Source organism: Aythya marila (assembly GCF_965140915.1).
Source record: "Aythya marila genome assembly, chromosome: 2".
Lineage (NCBI taxonomy): Eukaryota > Metazoa > Chordata > Aves > Anseriformes > Anatidae > Aythya > Aythya marila.
In genome coordinates, this window is record NC_139043.1 from 35,478,481 (window position 1) to 35,492,692 (window position 14,212).

General features: G+C 34.8%; 1 protein-coding gene across 1 annotated transcript in view; it reads right to left on the bottom strand.

The window, feature by feature from the left end:
• Positions 1-14,212, bottom strand: part of SKAP2 (src kinase associated phosphoprotein 2) — a 114,661-nt gene that overhangs the window by 33,544 nt on the left and 66,905 nt on the right. Inside the window, exons 5-9 of the mRNA XM_082753062.1 lie at positions 13,554-13,631; positions 12,735-12,818; positions 4,429-4,553; positions 3,457-3,520; positions 2,989-3,090 (exon numbers count right to left, since the gene is read on the bottom strand). Coding sequence (XP_082609188.1) covers positions 2,989-3,090; positions 3,457-3,520; positions 4,429-4,553; positions 12,735-12,818; positions 13,554-13,631 — 453 coding nt within the window. The remainder of the gene's footprint in view (positions 1-2,988; positions 3,091-3,456; positions 3,521-4,428; positions 4,554-12,734; positions 12,819-13,553; positions 13,632-14,212) is intronic.

Below are 14,212 nucleotides of genomic sequence, written 5' to 3' on the forward strand. Positions count from 1 at the left end.
TAGTACAAAATTTCCATGTCAAAATTATATAAAATGTACTAAATTAGAAAATAAATAGCTAATTAAGCAAAAAAATGGGTCTCCATTACAGTATTTTTATTTCTGCTCGACCACATTTTCAACCTGCATTTTCATTAAAAACAAAAAGACAAAAGCATGGCTTGCTGGAGAAAACTTTTTTTTTCCCCACCCCCAACAAATCTTGCAAGGGAGGTTTACAAGTTGGAAAAGCTTTAGCTGTTCTGATGTTTTTCACTCCACCTAAATAAACACAGTAAAACACTCTAATTCTGAGAAACAAATGATGCTTCTATGGTAAAAATGTATTTGTATGTGCCATTAAAGAAGAAAGTGACTTACGAGATCAAAAGAGTAATTTCTGTCTTTGTAACCCCTCCAACTGTCAACTTACTCCTCCTGCCAGCAGACAGTACAAATTGAATTCCATTGAAATCTAAGCTTTTAATAGGTTAATAGACTATTACTATTCTGGATACTGGTTTGAAGCTAGTCAGCACCTGTCTGGAAAATTAATTTTTCTACACTGTCTCCTGCCACAAGAGGAAAAACAAGAAACAAAGCAATGTGATAGCTAGTGAATATAGCATCAGCCAATCCTGCTTACTGCTACAGTTCTCCATAATTCCCCGTTTTTCTAAACAGTGAAAAAAATATTCATATCTTCTTTATAACCCAAACACTCTTTACTCTAATACTAAAACCAGTATTACAAAAAGGAATGCTTCATGAACTGTTTTAATTTGCTTCTGAAATGCTGACAAACACACACACACACACACACACACAAAAGACTACTGGAATACCTCAGAAATGCAAAAGATTACTTGAGAAATGGCAAATTATACACAAATAAATAACAACAAGGTACAATACGCTGTGAAATACAACAATACCTGAAATATATAATTGTAAAGCTAGTTGATCTGTGAAAAGCCAGTGGATCTAACGTTAAGATGTTTCAAGGATAAAAAAACTAAGATAAATTTCTTCTCCCTTCTCACAAGGATCTAGAATTTATCTTCTACACTCCAGAGCTTATCATAGCTTTTGGGCTCTACAAGGAATTTTTCTTTTCTGTTCTCTTAAGAAGAGTTCAGAATTCCTTGTTTGCTCTAAATTAGTAAGGTAACAGCAGGAATAACGGAGCTCCACCCTTTGACTATTAAAAGAAGAAAGAATACATTTGTTTACCTGAGAAAATAGAAAGGACAGCCAACAGGAATTAAAAGCATACAATCAATCAGTCCTAATGAAGCCAAGCGAGACCAAAGTGGAACTCTTTTACTCTTTTCTTAGGTACAAAATAAGGAAAGGAAATCCCTACTTCACAACGTGAAAATGAAGCACCACTTCAAGATCATGGAGAAAGACTGTTATTTAACTGAAAAATGAAACTAGATTTCTTGAACAACAGAAGGGCTATCCTTTCTTTGTGACAGCTGTTTTGTTACATTTCAGATTTATTAGCCACATTAGGAGACAACAGTTCCTGGAAAACTGATATAAAAATGCGATATAAGTGAAAACACTCTAAATTTTTGCTGAATCATATCAAGCCAGCAATTCTCCAAAACCAGAACTCAGAGCAAAGAAGGCAAAGAATATATTAATTCTTGTTTCTCTGCCAATATTTTATGCATTACTGCTATAGATCTACTTCCTGTTTGAGATTCAAATGAATGGGTAAGGTAAGTGAAGCTCAGGTAAGAGAAATTTAACCTAGGACACACGTAGATCTTCATTAACGAACATATAATCGAACATAAAGCATCACCTTCTCTAAGAGCCCGAGCATCCAAAGAGCACTGCAGCAAGGTTTGGTTGCATTCTTCCAGCTATAAGACTAAACCCTTAACACAGATTTTATATCCACTGCAGAAGAGTTTTACAGCATGCATGACACAACTGTGCCCCATGTCAGCAGAACATGCACTTGTGTATTGAAGTAGTCTAGATAAAATTCAAAGAAATTGAAAAAAAATAAAAATAAAAATAAGGAACACCTCTCCTACAATTTTCCAATTGTATGATGTGGGGTGTGTTTTGATTTTTCATCAGTCACTCGTACTCTCTTCTCCCTTGGTTCACTGAAACAACACTAAAATGAAAACCAAGGCATACTTTTTTTTTCCCCCCTTCGGTGGACTCAATATTCAACCTAGCAGATAAATAAAGTTAGTTGGCATCACATGACATGCCTGATTTTTCCTCTCAAGTTATTGCTTGATAATTGCACTGCCTAACACAGTAAGGGATGCAGAACATTATTTCATACAAAGTGATTATTGTCATATCACTTTAAGATATAATTTCTTTAAAATGGTATCTAAAAAATTAATTGATTTTTACATGGTTTCTTAAAATATAAAGAAGACCAAACATCTTCATCCTATCACCTGAATATCTATAATCAATTCTAAAAGCTGTTCACATTAAGTTTGTATATAACCATAATCATACTGGAAGATATGAAATAAAATGTCAATACTCATATGTTTTCTTTATTTACAGATCATCTCCAGAGCCCATTCAAACCAACACATTACTTTCTTGCAGGATTATATGATCATGTATCAGGCAGCAGCTAGAGTGATAGAGAACTTTTGCTCAATACAAATGCCAACATGAATAAAAAAAAATATGGGCAAGTTAGTGGAAAAAGCTGTAAGGCAAGTCAATTTTTAATTAAAAAAAATTACATACTAGAGAATGTTAATGAGCCAAAAGTCCCCTGAGACCACTTTTACATCTTCTGCACTATTTTGATGCCCCTGCTAAAGAAAACTGAACTGTTCTCACTCAGATCTGGTTAAAGACACATTCAATGTCACAGTAAAATTTAAAATCTGAAAATATCTTACCCATCAGGTTACTTTGCCCACTTACTTTTAGCCACTCAGAGTTACCAAATTAGCAGTAGAGAAGACAAAATTGTCACAGGTCATAAGTAAAAAATCTGAAGAGTACCTGGAAGTTCTTCATAAATGCTATCATCTATTGGTTCACTGCTCGCTTGTCCAACATCATCATATTCCTCTTCCTCCTCCGGAATAGTATTTGATTCCATATCTATATAAAAGCAGTTTAAAAGGTTAACATTTCCTAGAAAAGAAAGCTTATGCAGAATTTATGCAAAATGAAAACACAACATGTTTTCTACAAGCTGGTGCTTATAGTTTACTTTGCATATTTTGTTATAGCATTCATAAGGGAGAGCTTTCCGGCTAAATGTTATTCTTGGAAAAAAACAAGAATCTTGCACAAGAAGAAAAGTTACGTAAAAGCGAAAATGTGACTGAAATCCAGGACTCACTATTCAAAACTAGGACAAGTACGAACAATAGATATACAAACATAACAGATCAGTTAATGGACAGAACTACCGTCACCAGGCAGGACTAATAATAAAGGCTATAGTTCTTCAGGCTGGCTTACCTTGTATTACAAATTTCACTTGCTGTACCCATTCCTCTGCTTCTTTGGGAGTGGCAGCTGCAAACTATTAAATATTTATTAATAACTAGTAGTAGCAACGACAAACATATAACCACAGTTTCATTAGCAATAGAAAAGGGTCTGTAGCATTCTTGTCACTTCCTCAAGAAACCATTAGTAATTCTTTTCATGTCTTCTCGTACTTTTCTTGCAAGGATGCTTCTTATAATGTACAGCTAATTTTGACAAATTTACGTAATTGAAGGAGAGGATGATGGATTTGAAACTCTGATCAGCAGCTGGCAGCTGTGCAGAAAAAAGCTGCTTCTCTTCATCAATGTCAAAGCCAGAACTGATGAACAAAATTTGCCCTTGACAATTAGAAGACACCCATGAATTTCTTTAGACTGCTGGGTACAGTTTTCTTAAAAATGTTCTTGTCAGACTCCAACACACTACCTGACAGCTTAATTAACTGGCTTTCAACTGCAATCTCAGATATTTAAAACTTATTAAACTTACATTCTATATTGATGTCGAGCTGATAGATCTCTGAATTGCACAGCTGATATGTGCCTTTACGTAGATATTCCTGGCAAAGCCATGACCAATACAATATGTATTTAACACTGATATATATTTTGTTTAACTTTTTTTCCACTACTTAATTCATCCAAGAAATCATGCAGACATACCATATAATAGGTATTAAAATAATTACATCGAAATGACCAATAGATAAAGATGATAGATTTCCCTGTTCTTGTCCAAAAAGATAACATTTGAACATATACATATATATTTTAAATTAGATTTTTTTTTCCTTATATATGAATATACAGTGTAACCAAGAAAGGATTTCGTTTTTTCATTAAGATGTCAGTGAAAGTTGTTTTACTAAAATGTTAATTCAGTAACTGGAATTGTAACGGCTTTATCAATTTAATTTCAAGTCGACATAAGAAGTCCAACCTGATAAATGCGCTTATCAGGAGCAGAGATTTCAAAACAGCAATCTTTCTTTGCATCCTTCCGAAGGTTATTATTCATTCTGATGGTGTAGCCCTCTAAGGCAAATTCACCTTTCTGTTGTTTGTCTGTTGGAGATAAAAAACAAAGTTAGAGCTTCATTTACAACAGTGAATGTAAGTGGCTCAGCAGGTTATCGTTTATTCAGATTTGGTTTTCTATTTCATGAATTTTACAAAGAACAGGGAGGTTTTCAGCAAAATGATTAGGTGATGCTTCTGAAGATAAAGTTTTACTTAAATGGAAGACGAACACAAAAGTATATTTTTCTGTAGGATGCCTAAGGAATTCCACAGAGAGATGTCTGCAGATGGTGGTCTTATTTAGTAAGAAGTGCATGTTATGACACTTGCATCTAGGGAAACCCAAGAACTGGAACTTGCAAGGCAAGCTTCCTATAAATCAGTGTCTCTTTCAGGTTCAGTAAACCAATGGGAAAACCTGTCTAGCTCAGAACTTGCTGAGCTCCCTCCTAAACTAACCACTTTACTTAAAAAATAAACTTCAAGCTCCTTTTGAAGCAATTGGAAAAGCTTTTCTTCACATTCACCCACTCACTCCCAGATGTGCTTCCTTTCCACATGGTACAAGTACAGAATGAATTTTGTTATACATTCAGGCGTGTGTTCCCAAAGCATTCTTCTCAACACAGCAAAAGTTTAATTAGCTAATAAAAGTACTGAGCCCTACCACAGTTTATTATGTAGAGCCATGTGGTTGTTTTAAAGACGGTTCTACTTTTCAGTTTAAGGGTTCTGGTTTATAAAAGTATCGCTTAGAACAAGCCTGTGTTAAATATGCTGCACGTTGGGCAAGTGCCACCTGTGCGCTCCTTCTGAGGTCTTTGGACCAAGGCCTACATCTGATTTTATGTGCTCTGGCATGTTTGGGGGATATTAAAAAGAAAACAAAAAGGTGAAAGTAATTAATTTCTGCAAGTTCTGTGGATCACAGTGCAGCACTCAAGTGAAGATAGGCACTAGTCACATTTTGCTTGGGCCTCCCAGAAAAAAAGTGTAGATGCAAATAAAATAAAACAAAATTAATTTTTTTTGTTCTTTTTTTTCCCCCTACAGAAGGGGAACACATTAACAACAAGCATCAGCAACAACAGCACTCCAAGCATTGCTGAACAGAACTTAGGCACAAGTCAAGCATCCACTGCCTGTATTCGTCAACAAAATGAGAAAGCCTCTACAGTAGATAAAATAGGAAAAACTACATTTTCGACATTATTTTGTTTCCTTTCTGGAAATTGAATAGAAAATTAATTTTTTCCATTCTGAAAGAGCAAAAAGTGGCTAACAGCAGCATGAACATCAGTGGACGTAAGGGCAGTCCCTATACAAACACTCTCACTAGCAATCTTAGTCTGTGCTTCTACCTTTTTATAAATTCTCACCCATAGCAAGCAAATGGCAAATTAAAAAAATTACTTGAACAAACCCTAAGCACTGTTCTATTACCTCTTTCTAGTCCCTTCTGTAACAGTACCTTTAATTATGTCTTCATTAAGTGCAAAGATTCAGTATTAATATTTTATGTTTGCTCAAACCTCCACCTCTGTATCAAACAGGACGCAAATGTAAAATTCATGGAATCACACCAAGGCAGATATTAGAAATAAAAACTTGCAATAGGTTAACTAGGTCCCCTTTTAATGAAATTCATTTCAGCCTAGAAATTTCATTGTTCCTTCACTTGTGACCTCAGGGAGAAGATGAAGTGGAACACATTAATTTCTCCCTCTTCCATGCTGGAGGTTTATCAAAACCCCAAGAAGACAGGAGCACACAGACAGAATGAACAAACGCCAGGTTTGAAGAGTAAAAATATTTTGTTAAGAAAAAAAGGAGGCAAGTACTCAAATTCAGACTCTTGGAGTATTTCTGAAAATACTTCTCTGTGACATGAACAATCCCTTTTATGTTAACACGGTTTTACAGAGTTAATCAGAGATTATCTCTGTACCAGTACTAGTTCTTTCAAAGAGCATTATAACAGAAAGATATTGGACTTTGTACTAAAAGGGTAACACAGTATATGGTATCCATATTGTATTGGATTGTTTTATTGTTTATACCATCTTTGTCTTAACTCTCAGAACACTGTGTTTGTGTGCTAATGAAAATTAGTTGCATATACCGATAAAAAATGTATATCCTTTGCTATTAAATTCTTTCACTGAACTTTATGGCAGCAGACTAGCCAAAGCATTGCTACTTTTGCTTCTAATTATCTGTGCAGCGAAGTACCCCTGATTAAAGCCCAGCGTAGCACAGTGTACACTCTTTAGAATGTTAACTACGAGGAAATTTTAAGACAACCTGACACTTCACAACTCTAACCCAGAACCCACTGAAGTTGAGAGAAAGACTAAGCATGGATTCACACTCTCTGTAGCAGCAAACAACAGAGCTAGTATGTCCTGAGAAATTGCTTCACAGATACCAAATGGCAGGACAGAGGACAATTAACAGTTCGGCTGCATCCACTGGTGGTGATAGGCAATGGAGGCTCACAAATCTCTGTTGCTCTTACAGAATACACCTCTCTAGGAAGGACTGGAGACCAACCCTGGTACCTGATCACTGTGAAGCAGACTGTGACACAAAGCAGCTGTTTGGCCAGGCACTGTAGTCAGGTGTAGGCTCGAAGGCTAGGCCATCTTGTGACAATCACACTCAGTGATCACCTCAACTTCATTTATAAGCAAATGCTTGCAGCTAAGCAGGTGTGACTTCTGAACTTCCCCATTCAGAATTATACATCAGAAATACTTTCTGGAGACTGTGCTTCAGAGAGAATTAAAAAGGTTTTGATGTTTAAGAAGTTTAGACCTAAGGATTTTACTTGGAGACCAAAAATTAGATATAGATGTTTTTAATGGCAGGAGCCTTAGATGTCCACAGCCTCAGGAAGCCCATTTACATCACAGACATTTCATTTTCATTTTGAAATCGCAAATTAGAACCAGAGTTTTTTCCTAGGCAGGAATATACCAGCATATTAGGAAGGGATGAGGGAGGGACAAATAAAACACACTTCTTTGAAAAAGGGTAGCAGTCTTATTACCTCCTATTTTCTCAAGATAGGGCTTTGCAATTCAACAACAGGAAACTTTTAAGTTGTCACAGAACAACACAGAACAGAATTGCAAAAGTATAACACTATCAGTTGAAAAGAAAAGAAAAGAAAAGAAAAGAAAAGAAAAGAAAAGAAAAGAAAAGAAAAGAAAAGAAAAGAAAAGAAAAGAAAAGAAAAGAAAAGAAAAGAAAAGAAAAGAAAAGAAAAGAAAAGAAAAGAAAAAAGAAAAGAAAAGAAAAGAAAAAGAAATCATCATCAAGCAGAAGTTGTTCCAGAATTAGGTCAAATTTCATTTCAGAATAAGATGTTCTTTACTCTCCTCTTTTCCCCTTCTTCCCTTCTCCTCATATCAGGTATGCATCAGGAAAAAAAAAATCTGGGTTTATTCAGATCACTTTGCATCAGCAATTTAGATTGGTAAAGAAACTGTACAACAAAGTGGCAGTCAGACAACTAAGTACTGAAAAAAAGTCAAACCTAGGATATACATTTTTTTTAGAGATTAATAAATTTAGGGCACATTTAGGTTTTAAAACAGACAATACAGATCTGAATGAAATTTGAGATCACTTTAAACATTTTTAACATTTTTCTTACACATGAGCTGCATGCATACTAAAAATAGTGACACGTTGTTAACAACGGAAACAGGGCCAATATTATATTAGGAAAAGGGAGTCTCAAGGGAAGCAGAGAAGAAGGGTTGTGAAGTAGCCTTGCGTAACTGAGTCCATGGGAACTTTTAAAACAAAGGAGAGTAAACCTTCAGCTGGGTCTTGAAATGATTGGGTTGTAAATTTGAGGCCTAAGGCGATGCGACCATATTATTAGCACATGTAAAAAGAATTAGTGCACTCTGTAGAACAGAGAGGACTTAGAGAGTGGAAAGGAAAGAAGTTACAGAGAAAGGCATAAGGAACAAAGGCAAACAGAAGGATTTCAGAAAAGTGATAAAGTATTTATAGATACTATTAGAATCTGTAATTTAGCTCTCTTCATCTTGAAATTAGGAGTCTGTAAGATCTTACAGTTTACATGGCTTCATGCTAAATGTAGTTTCACATACTTTACCACGTTTTCTAAAAATAGTATATGTCAGTATCTCCAAAATGGTCATTCCTTTTCCAGCTTTTGGAATAGCCCTTTCCAAACATATGCATAGCAAACATTTTCTTTTAGACTGCAAATCTGAACTGCAATAGTCTTTTTTTTTTTTTTCCTCTTTTGAGAAATCTAGATGATAAAATGAAAAAAATGGAGGCAAAGATTGAAACACTCTAGTACACCAGTTTGTTTATGTTCAATCCCAGACATAAGTCTTGGATTGTAAAGTTGTCCCAGTGGACTAACTGAGCCTACAGAGCAATGCAGGACTTATGAACCACCAAGATGACAGGAAATCTTGAAGTAATGGACATCAACTTAACAGTTACACTAACTACTGATTAGGGGAAGATTAAAAAAAAAAAAAAAAAGGAACAAGCAGCACCTTCTTTTATTCACAAAGATATATTGCTCAACAAGACAACCAGCACTATTTTACTGTATTTTGCTAAGGATATCTTTTCTTTTCCTTTTTTTTTTTTTTTTTTTCTTTATTGGAGAAGCCTATTTTTTTTTCATAGCATCTTGCAATTGGACATTCTGCTTAGTATCCCCTGAATCAAGATCTTATATAAACCTGTACCTTCCTGAAACTTAGAGTTACCTGTTTGCACATCTGAACTTCCTTTGAAAATTAACAACTATTGCAGACATATAGCCACAGGCACAATGAAACTTCAGGAGTTAAAAAAGGCAATAATGTGGGGGAAAGAAGAATTAATTAGGGTATTTTTCTTCCGCCTATGTCACTACATTGGCACTATAAACTGAAGTGTAGGTAATTAGGGAGAATCAAGACTTGATTACCAATTTCAGTTATCAATTACTACCTTGCTAAACATATAGCTGATCCCTCCAGCTTGCTCAGACAGAAGGGCATATAAAACTGTGGCTGTTAATTTATTCATTTAAATTAACTCTCCTGTCCATACGCTTTGAGGTCTGAAGGGATAGAAGTACTAACTAGGTGACTGAGTACACGCGCACTGCCAGAGATCACAGAGAAAAATAGTGATACCTGTAAACAGGGTACCTAACTCAGGAAGCTACTTCATGGAAGCAAAGAAAAGAGAAGGACTGTAAATGTTTATGGAAGGAAAAACTATGAAAACGAGGACCAGAAGAGCTTCTAGAAAGCCAGGCCTGCCGTGGTATTTGAACATGCTTCTCTTCAACATTGTGCTGCACTTCTGTGTGGGCCACATACCGGATTAATGTTGCAGCACAAGTGCAAAAATGGATGCACTTTCTGCAATACACACTTCCGACGTTTAATTAGGTCAAACCTTTAAGGTCTGTTTTTCCATCACTGATCAGGAAACAAAAATGTAGGTGACATACTTAGACCTGTCTGTATTGCAGAGATAACTGCTTCACTATCCACGCTGCACTGAAAGTATCAGAAAAAATAGGGGGAAAAAAGAAATAAGACATGAATTAGCCAGCAGGCATCACAACCATTAAAAGGATGCTTGTAACTTCTTATGTGAACACACACACACAGTCATTTACTGTATTTTCACGGGCTTTAGCTTTTACTGTATGCTTCTGGACTAGGCCACATATTTTTCATTAGCAATACACAGGTCTGAAAAATGGTTCCACAACTTTTCCTTACATGTTCTTGTCTGTTCTATACCCTTCCATATTTATTCTCCTAATGTTAAAAAAAAAAAAAAGTTACTATAATTAAAAGTGTTTTGGAAACATCAAATCATCTACACAATATAAATCTTTACCCTCAAATTTAGCACTCAGTTACACTGATATTTAAGCATATAAAAAAAAAAATCAAAACTTGGACAACAAAATACATGTTTTACCAGATATAACTTACCCTTCACAGATTAGTGGTCTACATGTTCTGAATTTAAAAACATAAACATAGCAAAACAAGAAATAGAAATCCCAGCCACCTCTCTGACCTGTGCCACCCAACACTCACAGCACTAAATTTCTCATAAAGGTAACATGCAGCATGACTGCAAGCATACATGGACCCACTCATCTGCCTGATCTCTTTAAATTGGGTTCACATTGACAAAAGGGGAATTTTCCTATTGCATGAATCTGTCAGTAAGCAGGGCCCAGCTGATACAAAATGTTTGCGGACAGGCTAGAGCAGACCAACATCACTTAGATAACTGCCATCTAAATAGTTCTGGAGGTGGCAGTAGTTTTGTATTAAGCCAACTGAATGCATATTTCAGTTATCCTACAGTTGTGAACCACACAGCTTCCTTCTCCACATGACCCAAGTTATCTGGTGCAGCACCGAAGGTCTCAGCTAAAGAAGGGCCCAAATGCTACAGCATGTTTCATGCATCTGAGATGTTTGCTTCCTCAGTGAGCTAGTCATGGAATCCAGACACATCTACACAGATCCCAAAAGATGCTCCATCAACTATGCACCTCTTCCATGTCATTAGGGTATGGTTAGGGGATCTTCCCCAACAAATCTGTGGCCTACAAAAGCTCTAAATGTATAAGCCAAAGCATGTCTGAAAATCAATAAAGGAAAGCTGTCCCAGTATATCCCAATCAATTATTGATTTTTCAACCAACCCCAAACCCCATGCTGCAGAACATGCTTCCAGGTACCTTAATTTTCAGCACAGGTATTAGAAATTACAATGCAGCCTTGACAGCCAAACTGCTACAAAAGAAAAATGGAAGAAAGGAGACAGGCAGTCTTCCTACCTTAATCCAAAGACCAAAAACTAGAAGATGAAAAGCCAAAGCTTTGAAAACCCAAAACATATATATATGTTTTTGGAGTTCTATATAACGTGCAACTATATATAAACAATCAGCACAAACTAATTTTCCAGAGAAAATAACAAATTACTATAGACAAAACAGTATTAGGCCACAGGTCCTTTTTTTTTTTTTTTTTTTTTTTCATTTTGCTAAGAAAGATTGTTTATGCTTTTGAAGCTTGACCAATCTGTAAATCCCAAGGAAAGAGTAAAGTAGAAAAGGGGACATACAGCAAATATAGTAACAAAATTCTGGAAACAGAATTTGAGAGGAAACTGCAGCAAGATGAAAATCAAACTTAAAAGTCCAAAGTACATGAGATACAATTATATCCTTACCTTTTCTTTTTTTTTTTTTTTTTTTTAAAGACAGAATGAGTTTAACTGAGTCAGCATGTTGAGTAATGAAACAAACTGAACCAAATTAAATTAAAACCATATGAAAAGACTATCTGCACTAATCTCATGTAGAGTCACATGAACATAAGCAGAAGAAAAAAGTTTAAATGGAAAGTTTGCACAGAAATAAGTTCTGTTTTTTCTTTAAGAAAAAAGAGACAATTGCACTTTTAAAAATTACAGATATCACTCTGTATAGTTTACCTTACCCTCAAATACGAAATACACTTGGCACACAATTTAAAGGAAGTTTTATTTGACTGAAAATTATTTAATATTCAAAGTGATATCCCAACACTTATGCCAAATTCTTTCAAAACTGACCATCAAAAATCACATTTAGAAGCTAGCTTTAGTCTCCATGACTGGCTTCTAGTTAAATATCTTATTTCATTTCTAACTTTTCCAGAATGTAATTTAGAAAGAAACATGAAACTCCACTGTGTGGTTTTTAGACATTTTCCTGGAGTCAGACATCTTTAAACAACAAAGAAGGTGTAATTGCTGTAGGGTATTTTAAAATGAAAATACCATTTGGACAGAAAGAGCATTTGCTGTCCAGTACATTAATTAAGTACTAGAGTACTATCAAACCTAATAGCTAGCTGTTATTGGTACATAAGGTAGCTTTACAAGTAATTTAAACTTTTTTCCTCAGTTTTCCTGCTTTATAAAATGGGCACACCACTTACATATCCTCAGAGATTTAATATTTTATATATTTATAAAATTCAAAGCACTGTTTTACAAACTTCTTTTTTTTTTTTTTTCAAAAGTTTCATTTGCCCTTATTTTCTCAGTTTCCAACTCCAACAGAACTTTCATTTTTCCTCTTATTTTCATACTACTTCTCTTCATTAAAAGATCATTTTAAAGGTTCATCATTATTATTATAATTACCTTTGTCACTTCCATAATAGTAGAAGACTGTCTTACTGATGACACACCACCGCTTTTGCCATTCAAAGCCAAGAAAACTGTGGTCTGCAAATAATATAATTTGTGTTACATCACTTTACAGCATTATTGAACACAAATGTGTTACTTCTTTTTGAGGGTGAGGGAAGAGGGAGGAGATTGGAAGAATGCTAAGTAAAGGAAGCAAAATCTGGACATGAAGAAGACAAATGTATGGCACTGAGAAGGAAAACCAGAAATAAAAGCTGGTGGCAAGGAAGTAAATGGGAATTTGAAAACATATAAAGAGAGAAGTCAGGTGAAACATTAAATATAAAGAAATTATGAACAACTTCCTAAATATTTCCTACAGTTATTGCTGCATTAAGTGGGTATTAAGGTGACAATATAAGATTTATTGAATCAAGGTAAATATTGACTGAACCAAAGCTGAGATCAATATTTGCCCTCTTGAAGGAAAATAAATCTTGATGCTCACTGAAACATGAAGTCAACATATGGTACTTTTACATACGTTCCTCACGTTTTCTTCAAAAAATACCTAAAAGTCTCTGAATTATGGCTGATGCTGGACTTTCACAGCATGATTTTTTTAGTCAAAGAAATGGAATTTTCTTTTATCAGTATAGAAGCAATTATTTGCTGTTCTTTCTTTTGCATCATAATGATTCAACATTTCAATTTCTATTCAATTTTATCACTCTTGTATAAAGTTGTGTATGCAACTTCAAATACTGACACATAGATGTCCCAGATATAAAACACAAACTAAGTAATTTTCACAAAGATAGTTAAACTTACCTTTTCTGCGTTTTTCCAAATATCCAGCCTTCAGAACAAACTGAAGATCTTGACATGCAATAGGAGGAAACAGATTTCCTGAAAGAAAAATAAGTTCTGTAAATTCCAGCTTTTCAAAAAAAAAAAAAATATAGTAGCATTAATGAATTCTTATACTCTTAATATGCAGGAGCTACAGGAGAAAATAATTCTAGTAACTACTACACCAGATTATTTTAAGTACAAAAACTATGAATGTTAGAGCTGTTGCTGCTGTCATCACCACTAAGAAAAATATAGCTATGTAGCTGCCCCTACAAATCTCAGAAGAAAATGGAAAGAATATAAATTAAGCAAATTATGGCAACTTAGTTAACTTGTGTTTTGAACAGGGTCAGCAAAGTCAGCTGGTAATAAAAGCAGTGATTTTTCAAATGTGCAAACAAAAAACAAGTATCACAATTCACGCAATTGTATCAAGAATCTGGTTTTCAATAATAGCTTCACACAAAAATATCTTGAAACAACATACAAGGTGAAGAGCATATATTATACTGAAAAAAAAAAAAAAACTAGATGAAGGGATGATAAAATGTAACACCTGCTATTGACAGACACTGCCTAATTTGCAATATGATAGCAAAGCACTGTTTAGACAAATAGGATTTATAAGGTGAGAC